This window comes from Atractosteus spatula, chromosome 2, assembly GCF_055471065.1.
Source record: "Atractosteus spatula isolate fAtrSpa1 chromosome 2, fAtrSpa1.hap1, whole genome shotgun sequence".
NCBI classification, from domain to species: Eukaryota; Metazoa; Chordata; class Actinopteri; order Semionotiformes; family Lepisosteidae; genus Atractosteus; species Atractosteus spatula.
The window spans coordinates 24,309,982-24,336,492 of NC_142707.1; the positions used below are offsets into that span (position 1 = coordinate 24,309,982).

A 26,511-nucleotide genomic window follows, 5' to 3' on the forward strand; every position below is an offset into this window, starting at 1 on the left:
ATCAACTTGCTTTGTTTAGCAATTTTATATGCACACTCTACATTCACTTTCAACTTTCTGCTTCTTCAATCCGCTCATTTTGGCGCAGGTTCCCTCACAGTACGATGGACCCAATCTAACTGGTGAATCAAATCGGTAAAGCAGGGTTCTTGAACTTTTTGGGTCCATGCATCCCTTGACCTGTCAAATTTTCCACATGCCTCCACTGTGTCAAAAAAATGTTCTATAGCAGTGTGATATTTTACAAAAGATTATAAATTTGGAAAGGAAATGATGGGTCAAAATAAAAACAAAGTTGATCCAATTTACTTATTATTTTTAATCATTTTCAAAACCAATAGGCTTGATCAAAATAGTAAAAATATAACACATTTTGTTGAAATTATTTGAATGTACAAACAATTTGAAAAAATTAAAAAAATAGTCAACATCTTTGTAAAATGCAAATAAAATGACTAAATAAAAATGTAAAAATCTAACATCAATGTTTTTTAAAAAGGGGGAGAATACAATGTCTTTTTGTTTGTGCTTCTTAATGGGTAGGTGGGCTTATTTAATAAATTATGTTAACATAATTCACTGGGTAGTATTTTTGAAATTGCAACATGCATCTCCTTCTCAACATTGACTCTTGATCTGAACTTTAATTTGATAGCCGCAAGTGCTGAAAACCCAGCTTCACAAAGGCAGGATATTGCAAAGTGAAGCAGAATTCACAGAGCTCTGTTGCTTATTCCTTGGTACTCCAATAGTATGAGGTTTTTTGCATTGTGCTACCCGGTATGCTACTTTGTATGATGAAAAAATAACTTTGCTGAGGACAGTAGATTGGTTAGAAAAAACAGCTTTCTGTTCATTCAATAAACTTGTGCGAAAAATACTCACAAGACTTACTTATCAAACGAATGTGAAGTTTCCAAATGATGTTTCAATTTATCGGGGAGCATGCTCTCAGCAGCCATCACTTTAAGGCAGACAACACATTCTTGTGTGTCAACAATTGTGCAAGTGAAACCGAAATTCAAGAAACTGTCGTCATACTCCCTGTATTTGCATTTCCGTTTCTCTATAGAACTAGGCTCCATGTTCTTCACGTTTTTTACTCATATTTAAAAACCTCTCAATTGCGATTGTGTAACAAAAAAATAATAAAATGACCACTCAGAAACATGAAACACCGAAGCCACGGTCAACTGGTACGCTGCTTACAGACTCTTACAGACTGCCGACTCTTGTGGCCAGTATCATGTGACACAGTCTAGCTAGGTAACACACGACTCGTATATTCTGTGTGCATGAACAGTGGGTTTTGCTCATAATAAAATTTTTGACTGGTGATACCCGAGACGCCCCTGACTGACAATGGCACCTTTCCTAGGTGGCGCAATGCACAGTTTGGAATTACTGTGGTAAAACAATCGTGCGCCATCTAACGGCACAAATAATGAAATATAAGAAAAAATGGCACCATACAAAGTGGAATATCTATGTCATAACCTGAAGATGAACTTAAATTGGGTCTGGTCTTGTAACAAGACAATGATCCTAAACATACATGCAGGGCTAAAAAGAATGGTTACAGAAGAAAAAAATCTATGTATTCCAATGGCCATGTCAAAATCTGGACCTAAACCCATAAAATGTCGTGACAGGATATCAAGCAAGTTGTCCATGCAAGGAAGACCTCAAATGTCACAGAAATGAATGCGTTCTGTAAGGAAGAATGGCGCCAACATTCCTAATACTTAAGTGACCGATCAGTGCTTACAGGAAACATTTAGTAAGAGTCATTGCTGCTTAAGGGGGTGCCACCAGTTACTAAATCTAAAGGTTCACAAACTTTGTCACAAATGGACATTCAAAGTTGCATCATTTGACAATTTTTTATAATAGGAATAGTTGACATATATATGAACAACATTCATTACACTTGACAAAGTTTTGTGTTTCAGCTGCAGGGTGCCATTAGATTTGCAGCTGTATGTAAACAAACAAGCACAGTTGCTACAGTACTGTTAAAAACCTCCTTAACAATTCAAAAACCCTTAATTCCCACTGAAAGTGCCCTTGCCTTATATGATTCTAAGATAACTTAGAAGAATACAAGACCTGGTTATGTACTGATGTACCAATGGGATGGCATAAATATCCCTGCTAATTTAATACAATAGTCATTTTGTCATATTTTAAGAGATTAATCCTGCTTGTTATGCTGTAAATATGATACTGACTAGGGCAGTTAACACTGGTGTCCTGGCTATACTGTATTTCAAGCTTTCTAGGTTTGCACAGTCCAGCCTATCTAGAATTCTCCCTTATTTCAACCGGTGAAGACATTTGCCTATTCTTTATCTGGTGTGGAGTGTAGTGGGACTATTTGTGCAAAATGACTAAGTCTAAATGACTCTAATGGTTTCTAGGTTTGTACATCACCCAGGTAGGTCTACACAGAAGTTGTGGATTAAGTGGGTTACCTTTTTTTTCTAAATTTCTATGGGATTCTTTGAGAAAGTCCTGTACACATATAAAATTCATAGTTTGAGCATTGGTTTAAAGTTTTTAAATAATAATAATAATAATAATAATAATAATAATAACTGCTTACACTTTATAGAGCTTTTTTGGACACTCCACTCAAAGCGCTTTACAGGTAATGGGAACTCCCCCAAACCACCACCAATGTGCAGCATCCACCTGGATGATGCGAAGGCAGCCATAGTGTGCCAGAATGCTCACCACACATCAGCTATCAGTGGGGAGGAGAGTAATGAAGCCAATTCATAGAAGGGGATTATTAGGAGGCCATGATTGGTAAGGGCCAATGGGAAATTTGGCCAGGACGTCAGGGTTACACCCCTACTCTTTTCGAGAAATGCCCTGGGATTTTTAATGACCACAGAGAGTCAGGACCTCGGTTTTACGTCTCATCCGAAGTACGGCGCCTGTTGACACTATAGTGTCCCCGTCACTATACTGGGGCATTAGGACCCACATGGACCGCAGATTTTCCCAGGAGGTCTCCCATCTAGGTAGTGACCAGGCTCACACTGCTTAACTTCAGTGGGTTGCCAGTTGTGAGTTGCAGAGTGATATAGCATCACTTTCAATAACTGCTAAACCATTATAGGGTATGGCCCAGAACCTTTCCAGAGAAGCATTGGGATACAGCCTGCACAGAGCACACACAGACACAAACAAATCAGGGCTAATTTTCACATAAGCCAATTAACCTACCAGTATGTCTTTGGAATGTTGGAGGAAAATTGGAGTAAAAACATTAAGGACATACAAACTCCACACAGCTAGCACCCTAAGAATTGAACCCAGGGTCCCAGGCCTGTGAGGAAGCACATGACAAACACATAATATTATATCATGTATATTCCAAAAATTAAAAATAGTCCAAATATGTTGGAATTAGCAATATATGTTCCTATAAATTAGAAATGCTATTTAGATAAGTTTAACCACATTAATTGAATGTTTTATTATAAAATAATACAAAGCAAAGATAAAATTCTAATCAGACATTTTTGCATTATTAGCTACTGTCAAAAGTGAAATATGAAACAATAAAACTCTTATCCCTGGAAAAATATTTAAAGATCACGCTTTTGGAGGAGATTTCTGCACTTTTTGACAATATGTTTAGAGGATTTTCAATTTTAATTAATGTTTTAAACCAGCATTTAAAAAACAAAAAAAACTCTGCATTACTTTTTATCCATAATAATAATCCCATCTCTGTCTTTTATGCGCACTCTGCCTGAAGAATACTTAGTTTCTTGTCTTCCATTTGAATAAACAGTCTTCACTGTTCCATCAGGATATTCTCTTTGTTTATACTGTGAAGTGTGGATCTCTTTCTGCCCATTGCTGAATTCAATTGTCTTTTCTCCATTCCTAGAAATTCAAAATAAAGACATGTAAAATGCAGCAGCAATATGGCTCTGAGTGTTATGCATGCAGTTTCCTTATTTTTATGGTAATTATTGTTGTATGACCACCCATAAAACTGCTGACTTGAAAATTATATTGTTTCTTAGAAATTTAGATAGCAATTAAAATAGGATAGATTTTTTAAATGTGTACATTTCTGAAATAAATCCAATAATAATAAAATACCATTAAATTGCTGAACTGATGGATTGATTAACTGTACCCCCTGTCTTAGGTGTCAGTATATATGAATATTTGAATCATCATCATCCATTCAAATAAGGATTCCCAAATTCCAATTTTCTTTCTAAAATAACTTTTTACTCTTAAACAAAGAAGACTATGGATGGACCTGATGAAACCATTTAAAATCCTCAGAGGCATTGACAAAGGCCACCCTGGTAAACTTTTTCAGAATGAAGAGTTAATTGAAAACCAGTGGACAGAAAAGTCAGAAGTGCATTTACAACTGAGAACAGGAGGCACTTCTTTGCTCATATGGTTGTGGAAGTACTGAACAAGCTACCCAGCAATACTATTGACGACAATGCTGTGGCTTTGTTTAAGAAACGGCAAGACGGAGTCCTCAGATTGATTAATTAATTAGCTATTAACTCCAACATGGTCTATTTGGGCTATGGTATTACACAGGGGCATGTTTAGTGTGGGGGCGCTCTGGATTACCACAGCTTTCCTGGCTAATTAAGGACAAGCTGGGGGGCCTTTAGGACACACTGAGCAAAGCAGCGCATTTTTCTTTTTGCTCTTTTTTTCTTTCGTTTTTTGCTAGCCTCAGTTGGGGCTTTGACTTTTCAAACTGTGTTTTTAGTAATAAAAAACACTGCTTATGTAGACATCATTAATCATACCTAAGTGGAGTACTGTACTCTACAGTAACCACTTCATTTGCTCTTTGTGTAATTACACACACACTCCACACAACACCTTTAGGATCCATGATAATGTGTAAACCGCAAATTTTCTTCAACAAAAAGTAAGAGCACACACAATAGCAAACAACGTATAAAGCAAGACGTAGTAAACTGTATCACACATTTGACGTGCCACTCCATAGACTCTGTGCTAGCTCTCACCCATCTAGTTAATGTGATGTGAACACTCAATATGAAACAAGTCATATGACGTTTTCCTCTTCACTCTCTACATTTGGAGGAGGTTTTGAAATTTTCATTTGTCACTTCTATGTAGTTTTAAAGTTGGCTTTCGTTATTCAAAACAAAATGTTGTTACCAATTTAAATGCTTCTAAGTATCAAATTTTCATAAAAAGAACATTCGTAGACAGAGGTACGGGTGTATAGCATTTGAAATTAATTAGTATCTGTTACCAGTTGACCCCCACTAGTTTTGTTGCTTTGTTGATTGGCTGTTATTTCAGGGGAATGAAATAGAGTGTGTTGTATCCAAAAAAGATGCAATGTGTGCCTTTCAGATAAATTATTTATCCCACACAAGGATTCATTATCACCATATGCACATTGCCAATAACAGATTCACTTGTGATTATGGAAATTGTTGCAAAATATAATCCACACCCTATTGTAACTTGACAAACAGGGAGTATAAAGAACATAGAGTGTAAAGGTGGTTCCCTGCATAAGAAGCCCTAGTTTATTAAATACCCACTGATCTTACTTTGCAAGTTTTACCACTGTGCCATCAGGAAAGATACTCTCTTCTCGTCCATCAGGGTAAAGGTGCTTGACAGCCTTATCCGGAAAAACAATCTCTTTTGTACCATTGGGGTGATGCTTCTCTAAAGAAAACAAAACAAAATTTAAGTCTGCCTTACTTTTGCCATTGGATCTTCTCCCTTTACCCTTTTAAAATTCTGGATCAAAGCATTTTTTAAACTGGGAGTCACTTACATTTGTCTGAGTTCAAAGATTAACAGGTGTTGTCTTGTCCAGGATAAGCATGAAAGCAAACAAAAAAATCAACTGACTGTCTGTGCTTAGTACTCTATAGAGAGGTCCGCAACTGTCAAAACTTTATCCTAGAGAGTCAGTAGGTCAATTGCATCAAACTGAAAGCAGTGTACTAATTGGAGTTCAACCTGTGGTTATCATGCTGCTCCGTGCTCAACTAGTGCACTACCTTAAGACCAATTACAATGAACTTGGCTGCTGAAATTAGTCCACAGCACCGTACTAAACCTGTTCTCAATTGCAACTAATCCAAAGCAACAGCTGCTGTCCTCCAGAGGATAAAAAAATTGGGAACTTAAACCACCTCTTCATATGGTTTAAGTCAGTGGTTCTCAAACTTTTTGGACCACGTACCACCCCTGATCAAACCAAAGCATCCAAGTACCACCTACAAGTCATCTTCTCATCTCAAATCTCAATGACCAACGTGCGCGCATACACACTCACACACCCATATAATAAAAATAGCACTGAGAACTTACTATTTCAATGAAAGGGGTAAGCCTGTTTAGTCGAGCAAAGCTTTGCAATGTCAGGGATGAGGGCAGTGAGCTTCAAATGCAGATCTGGCTCAGCTTCCATTTTGTTGCGGTACTTTGTCTTGATTGCAGTGAAAGCAGAGAAGCCTTTCTCACAAAGGTAGGTAGTAGCACAAGGCATCAAAAACTGCACAGCCTTTAATGTGAGGGCTGAGTATTCACTCTGTCTTTGGATCTAGAAATCATACAGCGACTATTGTTTCAATTCTGACATCAAAGTTGTATCAAATGATAACTTGAACAACTTCTCTTGCTCAGCACAGGTCAGATCCTTGGGTATTTCTAAGACGTTAACAGTAAAAGGGGTTGCTGATCCACTCTGGTGTGGCCTCAACTGCAAAATACTCTGAGAACTTTCTTCCAATTACAACAGGTGCACTGCAATCGCATCACGAACAGCAGCATCAAGTGCCACACCACATGTGTGCAGATAGTTCCCCAAAGTTGGGAAAGCAGAGACATCACTTGCATTGATTTTATTAACAAAAAGATGCAGCTTTTTCTTTATATCAGTGATCTTGTCAGACATGTTAAAAATTATTAAAGAGAGCTCCTTCAGTCCCATATGCAGCTCATTTCAAACGTGTGAATATATTAGCCAAGTAGGCTAATTTCACCAGCCACACTGGATCAGCGCTTTTGCCAACGGTAAACAAAGTTCTTCACCAACAGTGTGGGGCTTTAGCTGCTTTAGCTATCCGCAAGCTTGCATGGTAAGATGCTTCTTGGGCTTTGGAAACTGGAGTGACACTGTTCCTTATGGTGGACTTGCGCTGCTTCAGATCTTTAAGTTTCCTTTGAAAAACATCAACAGGCTTATCCTTCAAGAGCACATGTTTCATGGTAAAGTGCCACATCAGATGTGCTGGCTTCATGCTCTCATTGCTGAGAATCTCACAGCACATGATGCATTGTGGTCTTGGGCCTTCCTCAGTCCTGGTGTAAGTAAATCCCAAACTTAGATAATTGTGATCTTTGTAGCCTTGTAACTGTTTTCCGACACTTGCTAACACTAGCAGTGCTGTCTGTGTCAGGTTCAGCAGCAGCAGAGCTAGTGTCGGTGAGTGATGAATAATCCTCCTCGTTCTCAAGTGGTGTGCATGATCTATGGGAACTGGCATCATTACTCTTAGTGTCAGAAGTTAAAAGAAGTTTTTATTTCATGCGCATGGGAGCAAAACACACAGATGCTCAGTGTATTTTTCTCAAACTAACCTAGAATAGTCCTTAAATATTTTTCTGTTATCTATCATGCTTTCCTGTGCTTATAACATTGGCAGTGCTCCAAAATCACACACATTGTCGTACCTCCCTATTTTTAAAACACAATCGGTCACTTACGTTCATCCTATACAATGGTATAGAATTAAATAGCAGCTCTTGTGTCCACTCAAGTATTAGCGCATGCTGTATCATCATAGCTAAGTACGTCGGCTGCGTATTTGACACATAAACTAATTTTATTCAAATAGAAAATATGAAAACCCATCCTAATTTTTCAGTGCACACAACAAATTTCCAGGGTTATCTGGCATACCACCTGGGGGCGCTCCATATGCGTACAGTACCACAGTTTGATAACCATGGGTTTAAGCAACTAAGTAGCGTGCAAAGGAACAAATAAAGTTTTATTGCATGCTGAAAAGAGATTAAAAGAAACACAACATTTTGGCTGTGGAGCCTTCATCAGGTGTGTCTACATGTTTGTATAAATAAAAGTGACATTTATTAATAACAAATGCCTGAATAATTTAATGTCTGTCTTTATTAGTAGCTGTATAACATCTAATGCATGCAGAGCCTTTAGTATGCAATAGTGAATTTTCAGATATCCTGGCGAGTGAACTGAAATGAAAGAAATACATATTTAAATGAGTTGCAAGTCTTAAATGTGTAGTCACATCTGGGTATTAATTGAATACATTTCTTGAATGTTATATTGTGATGGGGCATTACGTTTGTGTTTCTCTGGGGAAAGCAGGGATTTGGGGATACAGAGAATAAGTTGTGTAGGCAAATGTAAGAGTATGTTAAAGAAAAAACTCTGTTATTGCCATCTTATTATTTATTTATGATATTTCTTCAGAACAGTGTTCCTTCTCTGTCCTGTAGGTGTGGTCTAATAATTATTGTGTTGAAACATGCTGCTTTAAAATTCCAAAGCCTCACAAGGTCAGAAGGAAAGCACTGAACTGAGATGACCTGAAAGTCATATGTTTGCCTTTTTAGAGCTGCAAATATAATTTCTTTTGTTTTTTTCACCATAAACATAAAATAAAAACTCTTAGATGAAGTGCAACAAATGCAGCCCCTAAAAAGTGCATAAAATTTACATTTATAGTATTGTAGACACAAATGTAGCCAATACATAGAACCCAAAAAGCAACTTGTTTGCTTATTCCTCTGAATGATCTCCATTTGAATCTATATCATTTATCTATGGAAATAAAAGTTGTTATACTACAATACGCGTTTAAAATCAAATCCACAGCTGCTAGTTTCATGACTAATTGCAATTGAGTATCACATTAGTAGTTAGGAATCTTCTTATCTGGTATATTTTAACATAAATGCCATTCTTAAATTAAACACTAACATTAAGCTTCCAGGGACATTCAGTTAGACACGGTGTCTTGCAAAAGTATTCACCTTGGACGTTTTCACATTTTATTGTGTTACAGCATGGAACCATGATGTATTTAACTACCTTGCCACTCATAACACAAAGTACTCTATAATGGCAAAGTGAAAAAAAATCCAGGCATTTTACCAAATTAATTAAAAATATAAAACAGAAAATAATTGAATGCATAACTATTCAACCCCACCCCCAGAGTTAATACTTGGTATGACCACTTTGTAGTCTCTTCGGGTAAGTATCAGTGTTGCACATCTTGACACTGGAATTTTTGCCCATTCTTCCTATCAAAATTGCTCAAGCTCCATCGAGTTGAATGGGGACCGTTTGTGAACAGTAATTTTTAAGTCATTCCACAGATGCTCAATTGGATTGAGGTGTAGGCTTTGACTGGGCCACTCCAGGACATTAACCTTTTTGGTTTTAAGCCACTTCAGTGTGGCTTTTGCTGTATGTTTCGGGTCATTGTCCTGTTGGAAGATGAGTCATCTTCCAAGTCCCAGTGCTGTTGTGGATTGTTTTCCTCCAGGATTTTTGTGTATTTAGCTCCATCCATTTTTCCTTCTATCTTTATGAGTTTTCCAGTCCCTGCCGCAGAGAAGCATTCTCAAAGCATGGTGCTCCACCACCATGCTTCACTGAAGAGATGGTGTTCTCAGTGTGATGTGCAGTGTTAGGTTTGCACCAAACATAAAATTCAATTTTGGTTTCATCAGACCATAGAATCTTCCTCGAAATTGTTGAGTCTCTCACGTGCCTTTGGGCAAACTCCAGCCGAGATGTGATATGAGTTTTTTTCAGCAAAGGCTTTCTTCTTGTCTCCCTTCCATAAAAGCCAGATTTATGAAGTGTGCGTGCTATTGTAGTCTCATGCACAGTTTCTCTCATCTCTGTCATGGAGGACTGTAACTCCTTTAGAGTTGTTGTATGCCTCTTGGTGGCCTCCCTTACTGTGGCTTTTCTTGCCCGGACACTCCATTTTGGAAATGATACTGGGCAGATTCACTGTTGTTCCATATTTTCTTACCTCTCACATGGACTTCACTATGCTTTGAGGTATATTCAATGCCGTGGAAATTTTCTTACTGTATATCCTTGCCCAGACTGATATTTTTCAAGAACCTTGTCTCGGATCTGCTTGTAATGTTCCTTGGTCTTCATGGTGTAGTGTTTCCTTGGAAATGCACTAAGTGGGGAAACTCCCAGACACAGGGGTACAAGGTGTTTTTAAAGGTGACCTGATCAGGCGTTGTTCCACCTGGACCTCATTGGGTAAAAGTGGACCTAACAAGCTTTTGGCAAGTTGCAATGCTTCACTGCACAAGCTGTATTGCTGGTCAGAGGGCTTAAAACAAATGGACAACTTTTTGTGAAAGTATATAAACTATAACTATAGTATTCTCATTCCAGAAAATGTTGCGTTTCTTTTTCCCATCAGTATATATATTTATGTTGCTTCAATTTGAAGGGATTGTAAGACTTTCTTCATAATTTTATATTTAGGATTGTTTAGCGGAGTGAAAGCACATCTATTTAACTTGACGTGATGTGTTGATAATTAATGTTTCAGCTTAAACAATCAAACAGTAGTATTTGAACCTTCAGCACATGTAAAATGTATGGCCTTGTGTAGTAAGTACTTGACTATTTTACCTGATTATAATTAACCAGCTATTATATAACTGAAAACTGAATTAAATCTCATTATGCTTTGTTGAATATAAAATATATAAAAATGCTATCTATCTACAAGTAAGCTAAACTTAAATCAAAAGTTACTCTTGAAATCTTTACATGTCAGTCTTAAATTGAGGATTAAAATTATTGCTATAGGTAACATGCTGGTAACATGGTCAGACCTAATATAGAATGTTTTTGATATCTTTCAAATAATTGTCAGCAACGTTGCAAATTATTAATGCTGCAAATTAATAGTCATCATATATAAGAGCCATCACAAGGTTTGTTATATCTGCCAAACTTACCTATCTGGTTATTTGGAAACTGCACAACTTCAAGGCCATTTGGATAAGTGGTGTGAGTTGTCTGAGCATCAGCGTAGAAGTAAATCTTTTGTTTTTAAAAACAACAAAAAAAGGATTTGTTCATCTTTATATGAGAAATAAATGTATAGACATTTAGTTGGAACAACATTGTTGGGATATCAAAATACTACAAAGGAACAAAGGTTTATTCCATGCTGAAAAGAAAAGAGACACAATGTTTCTGCTGTGAAGCCTTCTTCAACCACACCTGAAGAAGACTCCACACCCAAAATGTTGCATCTCTTTTCTGTTCTTTGCAGCATGGAAAAAATCCTTACTTGTTCCTTTTCAGCCTACGCATACTGATGTAGCTATCTACTTGAACTTTATTAAAATACTAGTATGTGAGTTTATTTATTATCCCTTTTTGTTTGGAGAGGGCTTATTTCATTGTGAATGTGAAGACTGTGTGTAAATATAAATAGATTGGTCCAGATCTTATCCTGGTTTCCATGGTGTTAAATAAATGTAGAGCACAAGATTCCTCCAATGGATGGGATGCCAGTCCATTGAGTCTGCCCCCCAGCAAACATTGTTTCCCATTCATATACAGTACAGTAGCTGGGTAGACTTGAGGTACTGGGGTAAAGTACCTCACTCAAGGTACAACAGCAGATGTACAGTACCTTGGATGAACAACCATCCAGCTCATCTTGATGGACTGAAAAGTCAGTTTTTCAAGTATCTTCCTGAAAACATGGATGTTTCTACCACAGACACATGGATTAGATATCCATTTTCGGAGGCAGCTAATATAGGATTATTGCTTGAATTTGAAGATTTGAAGAATCATTGATTGGTTTCATAACTGACTTGGCTCTGAAGCAGATCTTCGCTGGCTGACTTTTGGATCTCAATGCAAGGTAAATACCAAGGCCTGAGTAACATGGCCTTGAAAAAAGATGAACAAATACAGAGCCTGTTTCACGGTTGAAGATGATTTGCGTCTTTACATCAGCCAAACAAATCACCGACCAGTAGTCCTCTCTGCTCCTCTGCAAGTGCAAGTAGTTAGTAAGTAGTTTTTTTCCACTATTTTATTTTTCATTTGCTGTGGAAATATGTTTTTTTGAGTGGGGAGGAGGGGTTGCATACTTTTCACTTGTCGCACTTACAAAAAGGTTAAGAACCGCTGATATACAGTATAAAAACTTACCACTTTCCCTTCAGGCAGGATTTGCTTGATATCCCCATTGAAGAAAGTAACAGTGACTGATTTTCCATCAGCGCTAATCTCCTTCTTTGTTCCATTGCGAAAAGTTATTATCCGGTGACCACTTGAGAAAAGCTGTACTGTCTGCAGTAACATAGTAAAGAAGTCAAGTCAATAAGTGAGCTACTGAAGATGTCAAGTCACCTAAAGCAATATAGACTCATCTGGCATCTGACAGAAGTAGAGGAAGTAGACTGTGTTAATCAGGATATTCAGAGAATTTAACATTTTTGTTCCTCTGTGATCTGTGTATATAAATATCTATACAACATTTTTATTTTCATGACTTGTTTGACACCTCTTTCATGATTTTAGTCATGATTGAGTACTTCAAATGCTTACCTGACCAAGGACGCTCACATACAGTACAGTGTATTCTACATTTTGAAGCACTATAATTGTACAAAGACCAATCAACTAATTTTGTGGTGAGTTAAGGTAATTTATAAATATTTTTGCCTGGTCAAGTGTTTGAAAAATCATTCAATCACTACTATTTTATTTTTTATATCTTTGATATTCCAAGAATATAACAGAACCAGTCTATTTTCTTGTTCATTTTGTTTTCTGTTTTCAAAGTCCGGGGTAATATTTTTGTGTCAAATTGCAAATACTTTGGTAGGATGGCAGAGATATACCCTCGAAAAACAATCACAGAAAAATTACACTTCATTTCTGTACAGCCCAGCAACAATATCTGAATTAGGACATTACTTCCAATTTCTGAAAACATAAAAATAACAATTGAGGCTGCCAAGATGATGGTCATTTTCATCCTTAAATTCATTACTGTGACTGAATTGTGCATTATTGTGCATTATTTTGGAATGTTACCATTACTTTTTTCTGCAAAGATGAATAAATTCCTAATTTTCAGTAATTATACATATAATTAATGTAATTAATTCTAACATTTAGTAAAATTTATATCAATAATTGTAAAAATAACTAAACCCTACCTGTAGTAATAATCTTTTATTATTTAAGTCACCAGAAATATACAGCATAAGGAGAAGCTGTTTGTAAGAAGCTGGGAATATAGATAAGTTATTGCATGGAGTGTCAATTGTATTATTTTTCAACAAAAGCAATGATTCTAATTAAGTAAAAACATGTACTGTAGGTCTGGTCATTCATTCTAACTGGAGTCTACATTACATTACTACATTTCTGTCTATAATGATTTGCTACCAACGTTTTTGTGAGCTCTAGATGCATTAATCTATTTATATTTCAGAAATGGATTACTATACAGTAACAGTGATCTTGGCATGGTGTGCAACCTGGAACTGAGGAAATTCAAGAAGCCAAGGTGATATTCCATTTTCACTAAGTGAACCTTTGCTCCTTTCTCATATTCTTGGTTGTAAGGAGGAACTTTTCTAAGTTCTTTGCAAAATGTGGTCAGTATATGAATCGGATCCTTATATGAAAAAAATAATATTGCCACAATTCTGATTTGTGTATAGGAGGGTATTAAAAAGCCACACCAATTTTATGTGAATCATTTTTTTCCCAATATGAACCATTTTATATAGCAGCTTTGGGCTTACTAAAAGAAAAATACCAAAACTTGTTTAATCAAAAAATAGTATACATCACTACTGCCATATCCCCACTAATATCCTGTCAAGGGATAAATAAAAAAACCTTGATGATTGATGATGTGTTATATATGGATATTATACCCTAAAAAATTATTACAAATAACACTTTACCAAATATGATATGAGTAAACATTACTATAATGTTCTGAGCAACAAACACTAAGAAAAGATTTACAGTAGGTTTTCCACATTGGCTAAACATCTAAAAATATGGATTAGCTGCCAAAAAATGAAAAAATAACAAAGTAATATGAATCAATAATGAAGACTTAAATACTGCTGGGTGACGCAGTTCACAGTGGCAGAAAAAAGGCCTAACCATTATTGTATGTGACCCACAGGATATTCAATGAGGAAAATTGGACTAATGTATCTCCAAAGATATTATCATTCTTACCTTGCCATCTGGGAAATGCGTTTCTTCCCGTACTTCATCATCACTCCCCTTGGTTCCCACATAAGATGATGCAATTGTTGATAACCCTGATTTCTCTCTTCTTTCCTGTATTATCATAAAATCATAATATAATAGTTTTCGCTAAATACTGTAGAAAAGCACTTATTAAAAAGCAAGTTGTTATTTTGTTCAGCAGACTTAAAAGATCTATTAGAGAAAGATTTTTAAAAATACTTTTTGGCCTCAGAGTGTGCATACTACAGTATATAGCCAGTAAAAAATAGCATTATACGAGAGGCAAACAAATCCAATATCTTAAATAGCAAGTACAAATACAGATGTGGTATAAATGCCTACAACTTTACTCAAGCAACTCTGTAAGTCTTTTTTAACTCATGTATGGTTTGGGTACTGGTAGTGTAGTTCAACTTCCATCCTTCCATTTTCTTTATATTTCCCTGTATTTATATTTATCCAATACAGGGAAACCAATTAATCTACCCATATATCTCCATGCAGATGTCTAGCCAAGAACTAATACTAAAGCCCCTGATCTGGAAGGCATCAATGTTAAACACTGTGCCACACTGCTGCCCCAGTAGCTCAATATACAGTAAATAAAGAAAATACAAGAAGGTCATACGTTTCTTGTTGTTACATGTACAGTATGTATACTTAGCAGGACTGAATTAAAGACACTGATATGAACACTGAAATTGTAAAAGTGATTTTTTAAGTGACTGGAATATGTTCTTTAAACATTCATTTGATTTCATTCATTTAATGCAAGTCTTGCTCAAACGTCCAATTCTGCCTTTATGAATTTAGTTAATTAACATAATTAGAAAGTGACATTCCAGAGCAAATACTGTATAATGCTTTGCATAGAAACACTCCAATCTACAGTTATTTTTTCCCTGTCCCATACTATATGCCAGGGAAACATTAAAACACACTAAAGTAATGAAGAAATTACTGTCTATTACCTTTTCACTTGGATTCTCTGGTTGTTTTCTTACATCACTTTGTGGATGTGTAGATTTTCTGGATAATGCTGAGTTTGGTCTTCCTTCCTGTTACAATATTTCAGGTCATTTTAATTTTTATGGTAAATACTCATGACACAAGAATAAGTCAAAATACAGTAGTTACAACAAGATTTGTTACAGTGGGTCATAATACTTTTAAAATAAATAACATGCCTACTGCTCCAGTGAAGGTGTATTAGATGTTGTATTTATTTAAGGGAGTGAATACTGCACAAAAGATTTACAACATTCTGATATAAAGTTTTAAAAGTCTGTGTAAGTAGATTAAATTTTGAGGGCAGGTGTAGCTTCTGTGACTGAGCTGTGACAGTGTGAAACCATTTTATGAATGTATATTTAGGGAGAAATCTATTCTATATTCTGCCTTTACTCTAGATTGCTGTTGATAGTTTCTGGTGTCAAATAAGCACATTAGTTACCACTAACCTCAGCACAGTAAGTGGAATCACTTTAGTATTTACCCTAACACTTCAGATCATTGCATACCTAAAGGGCATGCAAACTGTACCAACCATGTGCTCAGACTCTGAAGAAGTTGCTTTGCCAGCAGATGGGGTTCGTCTCCCACTTGGTGTTACACTGCGACCCTGGTAGCCCATTACTGACACTTGCCTTCCCCGACATCTAGAAACCCCCTGCAGAGAGTGATGTTGAACACCAAGAGAAACTATTCAAAATTTTAGTCTACACTTTTAAACAATAAACGCTCTCTAGCACAAAACTGATTAAGTGTCCTGCAAATTTTAAAACAATTTGACCCCTAATTAAGCCCCCAAAATATGAAGCTGTTGTTATAATTAAACTGAGGCTGACTGAAAACAAGAGATTAAGATCTACAGTGCATCAGTCTATAGTTAAGATTGTCAAAGCATGTCAGGTCAAAGCATGTACAGTATGTCAAAGCAGAATCTCATGTGTCACTCCTCCTTTGGTGAACTATGACTGTGTCAGGTCCCCCTACTGTATTTTTGTACAGTAGGGGGACCTGATCTAGTATTGTAATCTAGAAATGAAGAATCACCATCATTGTTCCTTATTATTGTGGAGTATTTGATAATTAGTTAGTGGCTGATACTGTACCTGTATATTGACATCTTTGCCTTCAGAACATTTTTATTGACGTGTCTTTTTAATGACAGTTGGTCAATTTCACCTAAGAGTTTTCACCTGTGTTGCTAAAGTCCTGCTAATTACAGTGTGTGGCTTCTGTGGACACTGGAAGGTAAGGTTAAAACCTGAGGTTGCTAGTATTCCAATAGAGATAAACCTGCACTATTGCTTAACAGGTAGTACAGCTTTTATACTACTATAACTTTTACTACTATACTTTTATACTACTATTTCTATTACAAGTACTATTACCACTTCATTAAGGCTGCTGTGAGATTTAGTAGTGCTGTCATCTTCTTGGTGGAATTCCACTGAGGTGATGGGATTTGAAAAGCGTCCTCCTGTTGTAAGAAAAGAACACAACGATGACTGAAAACAAGAGGCCAAGATCTACAGTATCTCAATCAGTAGTTTAGTGCTTTTAATATGTCATTGTTACAAAGACTGACAATATAGTGAAAAATGAAGGCGCAAGGTTAGGGAAATAAAACTGAACCATGAACCATGAAACATGAACCGTCCTTTTATCCATCCTTTTATGGGTTTAGAATAATACAAGAATACAGTAACACCTCTTCCTAAAATCTAACAAAAATCTATAAAAATACTAACTGAAATAATGAAAACATAGTCATAAAATTTGTCTTTTCCTTTTTAATTTGTGAACTCATATTTTTCCTATCTGTTGTATTTTGTCGCACTAGTATGTTGAATGTGTTAAAAAATATGAAGCCCAAATCCACATACTAGTGAACAAAGCTATGCACTAAAAACACACTAATATACAGAAACAGAAACTAATGCAACAGATTTTTTTCCTATTTAAGTGCAAGAAAACCATCTCCTTTCACAACCATTTGTGTGTAATACAGTTGCCACTCCTCAGACACTTCATGGCCATTGTTTTACTGTACTCAAACAACTAAATTCAATAATCTAATTATGATAAATAATTAATAATTTGCTACAATTTCTCTGGGTGCAAATTGGATGCATAACTACCAAACTGAAATGAGTTAGTACATAATGTTGAGTATTGTAACAAACACCTAAGTCATACCAGCTTTCAAATAGATGCTATGTAAGAGCACTTACTTGTGGAGGATGTCTCTGACTCCAAAACAGCTCTCAAATTGGGGACAGGAGACCTTCTTTGTGTTGATTTCTGCAAATTTGTATGAAAGCGATGCATTGCCTATGTATGGACCAAAATAAAACTAAATTACCATGTTGTAAAAAATATTTGTTTCAGGATGCTTTAGACAAAGCTAAAGTTCTTCAATTGTTTAGAAAGCAATGTAAGTATTGCATTTTTTCCTAAACTACTGAAGAAGAACTTTTGTATAAAATGTCCTGAAAAAAATAATTGTAATAATTTTATTAAATAATTCAATTTATCATTGTGTGCAATATTCATATTCAATTTCAAGTATTTATTGCATTTCAACCAACTTGACAGCCATTTCACTTAGGAAATAAGAAACTTATTATTAACTTACTGTAGGAAACGTATAATATATATATATATGTTTATTATATATATATAAGTATATATATTTTCTCTCTAATGGCAGTCCAAAAGCTGCCTCTTATTTAGGAATAGAGAGACTTTGCAATATATACAGATAGCAGCTGAAGATTATGTTTATTTGATGATATTCTTTCTACACTTTTAATGAAGCTCTTAGTAGACATGGAATTCCAACAGATGGAATTAGTAGAGATGGAATTCCAAGTTAACATAGGTTTTTCCAATAAATTATCTAATCTAAATTGATAATGTCAATAAATGATTAAAGAAGTAGATGACAAAAATGTGAAAACACATTTCAGCACTTAGTTTCCATAAAAATGCAATGAGTTTATTCATGACTATGTTATGAATAAATTATACTGGGCTTACTAAAAAAAACTGATAATGCTCTTTGAAGAGACCATAAATTATTACTGGGTGCCTAAGGAGCACTTGAGAACAAATTTTCCACATGAAAAACTCAGTTTTGTCACGATCGCTAACCCCTCCTCTTAAGGGCGCTCCAGCCCTTCCTTGTTCTGCCCCATTGTCTGCACCTGGTCCCTAATCCCGCTCCCCCTTAAAAGCCAGACGCGGACCTTACTCCGGGTTCCTCATTGATTTCCACATCATGAGAGCCTGGGGTCTTGCTGCGTCTGGCTCCGTTATGCTTTTAACTTTCTGTTCCTAGTTCCTGGTTCCCCTCGCCGGTTCCGACCCGGTTCCTGTTCCCCCCGGATGGATCGCCTGGCTATGGACTTCAGCCCTTGTTTCTGATTTCCCGTTTGGATTTCCTACATGGATTGTTCGCCTGGATTCACTTCCCCTGGACACCTGCACTGCATGGACACGCCCCCCCGTCTCCAGCCCCTTTTCCTGCATGACCATTTTTCCCCTTGTGTCTTCACTATTCTGGATCGTGTCGTCCGCATAGGGCCCGGAAAGAACTGTTTCGTGACAGAATGAGGAACCAACACCCGGGCCCCGTAGACGGCCTGTTGGTACCTGGACTCCATCCTTTTTATTTTTGTTTTTGTTTAGGGCTTCGGAGCCGCCCTGGAAAGGAGGGGTGTACTGTCACAATCGCTAACCCCTCCTCTTAAGGGCGCTCCAGAACTTCCTTGTTCTGCCCCTTTGTCTGCACCTGGTCCCTAATCCCGCTCCCCCTTAAAAGCCAGATGCGGACCTTACTCCGGGTTCCTCATTGATTTCAACATCATGAGAGCCCGGGGTCTTGCTGCGTCTGGCTCCGTTATGCTTTTAACTTTCTGTTCCTACTTCCTGGTTCCCCTCGCCGGTTCCGACCCGGTTCCTGTTCCCCCCCCACCCCCTCCGGATGGATCGCCTAGCTATGGACTTCAGCCCTTGTTTCTGATTTCCCGTTTGGATTTCCTACATGGATTGTTCGCCTGGATTCACTTCCCCTGGACACCTGCACTGCATGGACACGCCCCCCCGTCTCCAGCCCCTTTTCCTGCATGACCATTTTTCCCCTTGTGTCTTCACTATTCTGGATCGTGTCGTCCGCATAGGGCCCGGAAAGAACTGTTTCGTGACAAGTATACATTTAGTATGCAGGTTTATAGGTGATTTTTTACTAATATGCTAAATGGTTAAGAAAGTGTTCTGAACCATAAGAGCAAAACAATCATTGATGCCAAATGGTCTCAAACATGTCTGTATGTAATGGAGAATAAAACGGGAGAATGGGCATCTTGTTTTATATAGTGCATAGTAAAAGTATTCAGACCCTTGTACAGATTTGTTATTTAGTTTAATTACAGTGTGAAATAACCATATTTGTAATACCCGCAACGTATTCCATACATTCAAAAACAAAAGTAAGAAAGTGAATAGATAAATAATATGAAAGAAAAAAAGAAGTCATATTCAAACTCTTTGCTGTGGCTACACTGGTGTGGCTTAAGACTAAAAAAGTGAATGTCCTTTAGTGACCAAGTGAAAGTGGACAATGATGTCAATAAGTGCATCAGTCAAGCTGATGAGTTCATACAGTATGTCTGAATACTCATGCAATTGCATATTTGCATTATAATATTTTTTATTAATATTTTTAGTTTTGTGGACATTTACTGTAACTCATATTTAATAGAAATTAAAAAAAATGTGTATGCATCATTTTGTAGTTTCATAAAATAGGATATCATAGGAAAGGTCTGAATACTTCTGTAAGGCACAGTATCTCATAAATGTTGTAAAGTGTGACATAATCAAGATGATTTATGACCTTCCCCATAGTGAGACTCTTTAAGGTAAATTACCAGTCTTATGTTTTTTTTATTATGGGATATTTGCTCTTGCAAACATACTGATTTAAAATTCTGGATTAAATACAAAAAAATATTAGCAGTTGCAACAGTTAACAAATTCCTAACAGCTAACAAATAATTAAATTAACTTCTTTGTGCCATTTTCCTTGCACCATTTACGTAACAACATTAAGTAACAACAAAAGAAAGGTCAGAAGTATGACTATTTGAACCATTTAGCTTATTAAGCTGCTAGTGGCTAACTGAAATGTGGATTTCATCCAGTCATGACAAAATACATGATATATTACCAAGCACAAAATGAAACATACATAAATACAATTAACATGGCATTAGCATTAGCTAATTCAAAAGTACAACTACAATGACACTATTTTGGGGGAAACTCCTTTTACTGTGGAAGGTTTTGGCAGTAAAAAGATCTGAGGTAGACCTAATTCTTTTAATTGCAGGGGGTCTGTGTAGGAGAAACAAGAATTTTCTATCTTAGGTAGAAGCTGGATGAACAAGGTGAACTTACTGCATCTGTATCCAAAGGGTTTGCTCTCTCCTGGCTGGGTGTCATGCGCCCTGTTGGTGTGACCCTGGCAGCGGTTGCAACATTGAGATCTTTGTCCTTGTAAGCCCTCGAACTCCTCTTCAGAGCCTCACTCTGATCTACTTTCTGTACAGCATAATTTACTTAATTAACATTGATGATCACAATAAAATAACACAGTGCATTTTATTACCAAGTCATTGTTGCTCACTCTTGCATAAATATGCAAAAGAAAAAACATCAAATCCACCCATTTAATAACTTCTTTATCCAATATTAGATCATGGGGGTGATGGAGCCTACCCTAGGAAATAGTTGTGGAGAGCCAGCAATTTTTTATAAGTTCAGATGATGACATTTAACATGCACAAGTTCTCAGGCAGAAAAAGGGAAAAGCAATGTGAAATGCCGCTTTTATTTTCTCAAATCATTTTATGCAGGACTTCATTACTCTGTAAAACTGCCAGCTATGTGTGGCTGTCACATGATTCTTATTTTAATAATAAAAATTAAGTGTTTATCACCCCATTAGTGCTTTCCTGCACCAATCATACTGTACAGTAACACCAACAGAATGTTTTAAGTACATACAGTATACAGAATTATTAGTAATTGTACAGTATACAGTATAAATAGTAATTACTAAGCAGATAAGTTAATTTTAGATTTCGACTGTTAAAATATATTATACATAGTGATTTTAAAAAACATACTGTATTTAAAAGCAAATAAAAAATAAATAGAGGCTAGTAGTGACTTGAATGAATTTCAAACGACTTATGGTCGTGACCTGTAAATTGTATTGGAGCTGATACAAATCTGCACTCTAAAGGATTTTCCTTTAAGGAAATCACTTATTCCACAACAATGCTGCAATAATTACTACAAGATGTCTTTTATATACTGTATCATATGCTTTATTTAGAGTTTTCTCAGAAATTTTATGCCAATGCAAGTTTTTATTCAGTGTTTTTTAATTATATCATTTAATTTCAAAACACTTCGGGTCTTTTTGGCTTCAATTCCTCTACAATTATAACATCAGTAATTTTGATTATCTGTTTTTATATACGGTATATATACAGTACTGAGGGAAAAAAGAAATGCCACATTTTCTGGAATGAGAATACTATAGCATATGTGTTTTCACAAAAAGTTGTCAATTTGTTTTATGCCTCTGACCAGCAAAACAGCTTGTGCAGTGAGGCATTGCAACTTGCCAATCACACGAAAGCTTGTTAGGTCCACTTTTACACAACAAAGTCCAGGTGGAACAACGCCCGATCAGGTCACCTTTAAAAAGGACGTAATTCAAAACTTAGGTCACTGCAAGAAAAAGGCCACACTAAGTCAGTTTTCTGTGCATTCCATAATGCCTCAAATGTCACCAGAAGCAAGGGAGAGGGCCATTGCCATGCTGAAGGCATGCCAGTCAGTATGGAGTAAGCCGCTCCACTGTGTCCCGACTGCAGAGAAGGTTTCAACAGACTGGCAGGACAGATGACTGTCTGAGATCTGGTCGCCCTTGAGTGACCACACCAGAGCAGGACCAACACATCAGACTGGTCCATCTGAGAGATCATTTCAGATCTGCCACCTGTACTGCTGCTGAAACTGCCGGCAGACACTGCCTGCATCAGTGACAGGACAGTGAGGCTCCATGCTACGAGCCTTAGAGCAGAGGCTCTCTGCTCACACTTCCTAGATGTCATACCCGACAGAGGCTGCGAAGGACTCGTCAGCAGTGGTATCAGGTCCTCTTCACAGTTGAGTCACTCTTTAGTCTGTTCCACGCAGACGGGAGGGCCAAGGTGTGGAGGAGGAGGTATTGCATTTCTTTTTTCTATCAGTATATTTATTTACATATATGATATATAATGTTTTTTGCAGTGCAATGGAAAATGAAACACCTATATTTTTTAATTTAGCTGATTCATGCAGAGTAACATATTGGTGGTTCACTGGAAGAATTGCTACACTATGCTAGTGTCCTTGGATCAATTCCCAGCCAATATGTATGTTGTACTCTTAACGAATTGCCCTTTAAGGGAATTAAAGAAAGAGTCTTTATTATCCCCAAAGGGGAAATTTGCTAAAAGTACAATTTCTGCATTGGCTGAGAATCAGACCCAGGCTTCCCGCATCACAGATGAGAATTCTACCACTGAACTGCCAATGCATTACTCTATGTTGATGAGCTTAATTGAAAACTACAGGTGTTTCATTTTCTGTTACAACAATAACAACAGCAGGTGTTCATGAGAAATGCAGTTAAAATGAGCATATTCCATCTTTTCCAAAATAACACAAGTGATCAAGTTAAAGAATACATCGTTGAAAAATATTTATGAAGTTGGAATACTGTTGTCTACCTTATTTTTATTTTCAGCTACAATTACCAACTATATTAATATATTTATATTTATAAATTAATATTGTTAACAATACAGTATTTGACCAAAATGTCCCCAAATTTATATGATTCCATATTAAAATTCCATAAGAAGTGGATTTAAATAAGTAGTACAACAGATGAAGCTACCATTTTACCTGTGGAAGTGTGAGATTATGATTTTAGATTAGAGAATAGATTTGTTAAAAGATGATACCATTAAAATGAGACCTATTGTATATGATTTATATGATGCATCCTTCACTATATATATATATCTTTCATATTCTGTAAATTCCATAAACACAGACATCTACTGTATGTTTTGAGAGAGCACCCCTTTCTTCTCAAAGCACACACTGCATTGGTAAGATATAAATATGTGTATAATTACATACTATTGCTATCTTTTAGCTAATGTAAGGCAACAGCAGCATTTTTACACTGAGTAAAATTCTGCATCGAATATTTCTTTTTAAATTGGCTGGTATCATTCATAGGAAGTAGAGATATGTTCAGTGGGATTCACCTCTAGCCAGGCCATGACAGTGTAGCAGAACTCTCAGTCTTTTTGATGTAAAGTATGATTTTTAGCTGCTGGACACTACATTAATTCCCGCTTCAAACATCAAGATTCTGCAAGATGGACTTGTACTGTATGTGATTCTTTTTCCACAAAGGGTAAAACTTTATGGAGCAAACTCACCCCCCACCCACACACAACACAGGTGGAATGAGAATAAGGATGTTGCAAGTTCCATGGTGTCAACAAGCACAGAAAATTAACACCAAAGTGTATGAATGATATAAGAAAGGGACACTGAAGATGCAGTGATAATGGTTTGTCTACTTAAGGCATGTTTTGTTTTAGCCTTTACCTGGATCTCAGACTTTGGTGAAAGTGATTTGTCAAACTGCAGCCTCCTCCCGACAGGAGTAATACTGCGACTGGAGTAGCCAACTGTCCTTTCTTCGCTCTTTGCCCGACAGGTGCCAGTCAGTATTGCTTCAGAGACCTAGGCACAGACATTAAGTACAACAAAAGCATTGCATAATTTGCTGTCAAAAGCAACACCCCTCCTGTATAAGGAATGCAAAATAAAGGGCAAACTCACATTATCATAAACACTTAAAAACAAATACTGTAAAAAAGGAAAGTGAAAAATGCTAGAAATCAAAACATACAAAATAAAGAAAGTTGATAAGTAGCATTCTGTATCAGTAAGGTTTATTCCATGCTGAAAAAAAGAGACACAACTTTTCAACTGTGGAGCCTTCTTCAGGTGTCAGCAATTTACACATGCTGACGCAGCATCCTACTTGAACTTCTGTATATCTAAGCTAATTAGTAAACTAATTTGAACTAAAGTGAATACCTTTTTCTATGCAAAGTGGTTTAAAGGAATAAAGGATTGAATACTTCCTATCTCCAGAGGTTTTTTACAGAGTTGCAAAAATATGTACGTATATAGTATTTAATAAAAAACATTTTGATTGAAATCTAATTACAATTTACTTAAACTTAAAGTTACATATTTATTAAAGAGTTTATATTGTCAAAATTCTTTAACTATTTTACATGCTTAATAAAATGGCAAAAAATGCCTTCATCTATAGACATACCCCTGTAGAAGGTAATACAGACAATACATTGAGACATATTTGAAATGTTTATAGATACAGTATACTGAATGATTACATTTATCACTTTCTAAAATGTACTGTAATATATTGACATTTTGATATTCATTGTATTCTATTTTTTTCCTTTAGGTGCTCTAGTTTCCCCCTACAGTCCAAAGACTTACTGGTAGATTAACTGGCTTATTGGATAACTACCCCTGGTGTAAGAGTGTGTGTCTGTGTCATTGCCCTGCAATGGACTGGCTTCCCGTCGTTGGGGTATCCTGACTTCCTTGACGGGATAGGCTCCCCCCCATGACCTTTTATCAGATAAAGTGGTAAAAAAATCATTGGATGCCAAAACACACCTGAACTTAATTAGGCTGGATGGCTGTTTTTCAGGAGGCTTGACTGAGTGATCAACCAGAATGAGGATGAGGCTGCATGGTACTGCAAAACTGAAAAACTTGGGGGTGACATTTGATTCAGGCTTGACATTCGATCCACACGTGCAACCTATTGTCAAAACAATATTCTTTCACCTCAGAAATATCACCAGACTATATCCTATATTATCGCCAACTATTGCTGAAAAGCAACAGATCAACACAGTTGTTTTCTCACAAATTGACTACTGTAACTCTGTAGTCCGTGGGGTTTCTAAATCCCCATTGAACAAACTCCAGTTCTGATCACACTACTTCTTTCCTGGAGTCTTTGCACTGGCTTCCTGTCAGGCTTTGTGTAGACTTCAAAATCCTCATGCTCAGCTATTGTCACAATCGCAAACCCCTCCTCTTAAGGGCACTCCAGCCCTTCCTTGTTTGCCTCATTCCCCGCACCTGTTCCTTGTTCCAGCCCCTTTTCAGTTCTCCCTTAAAAGACAGACGCTGACGTTAATCCGGGCTCTGCATTGCTTTCCGCATCATGCGAGCCCGGGACCTGGATGCGCCTGGCTCCGTTATGCTTTTATTCTGTTCCCGTTCCCATTTCCCCTGCCGGTCCCGACCCGGCTCTGGTTTTTAATTGTCAGTCCTGTCTTTGGATTCCGCTTTTGACTTATCCCCGGATTGTTTGCCTCGGCCACACCTTCCCCAACCACCAGCACTCTATGGACACGCCCCCCTGTTTTCATTCCCGTATCCTGCATGACTTTTTCCCCGTGTTTTCTTCACTTTTCCCTGGATCGTGTCGTCTGCATAGGGTCCGGAAAGAACACTTCGTGACACCTATAGGCCCTGCATGGCTTGGCACCTCAGTACCTGTCTGAGCTACTAACATCCTACTCCCCACCTTGAAACCTTCGCTCTTCTAATTCTGTCTATCTGAAAGTCTCCTATCTGTCCCCCAAGCCCGTCTATATGGGTGACAGGGCCTTCTCCTGTGATGCCACAGAGCTCTGGAACTCTACCCCTAAAGATATCAGAGAGTGACCTTCCCTAAATGCTTTCAAATCTAGACTCAAACTTTGCTTAACTGGTTCTGTTACATAAACTTTTAATCCTACCGTAATCAGTACCCCCATCTACTGTTTCCTCTCATTGTATATTTTCATTGTGTTAATCTTGTGTATTTTTTGTTGTTGTCATTCTGTAATGTGCTTTGAGAAGCCACGTTTAATGGTGCTATATAAAATAAACTTTATTATTATTAATTATTATAAATACAC

General features: G+C 36.9%; 1 protein-coding gene across 1 annotated transcript in view; it reads right to left on the reverse strand.

Annotated features, from left to right (window-relative positions):
• Positions 1-304: 304 nt before the first annotated feature.
• LOC148839486 (uncharacterized) overlaps positions 305-26,511 on the reverse strand; it is a 75,077-nt gene continuing 48,870 nt past the window's right edge. The window contains exons 10-20 of the mRNA XM_088935935.1: positions 24,098-24,235; positions 20,810-20,953; positions 17,581-17,680; positions 16,738-16,826; positions 15,888-16,010; positions 15,313-15,399; positions 14,327-14,431; positions 12,266-12,406; positions 11,050-11,134; positions 5,595-5,715; positions 305-3,903 (exon numbers count right to left, since the gene is read on the reverse strand). Coding sequence (XP_088792061.1) covers positions 3,714-3,903; positions 5,595-5,715; positions 11,050-11,134; positions 12,266-12,406; positions 14,327-14,431; positions 15,313-15,399; positions 15,888-16,010; positions 16,738-16,826; positions 17,581-17,680; positions 20,810-20,953; positions 24,098-24,235 — 1,323 coding nt within the window. The 3' untranslated portion in view covers positions 305-3,713. The remainder of the gene's footprint in view (positions 3,904-5,594; positions 5,716-11,049; positions 11,135-12,265; positions 12,407-14,326; positions 14,432-15,312; positions 15,400-15,887; positions 16,011-16,737; positions 16,827-17,580; positions 17,681-20,809; positions 20,954-24,097; positions 24,236-26,511) is intronic.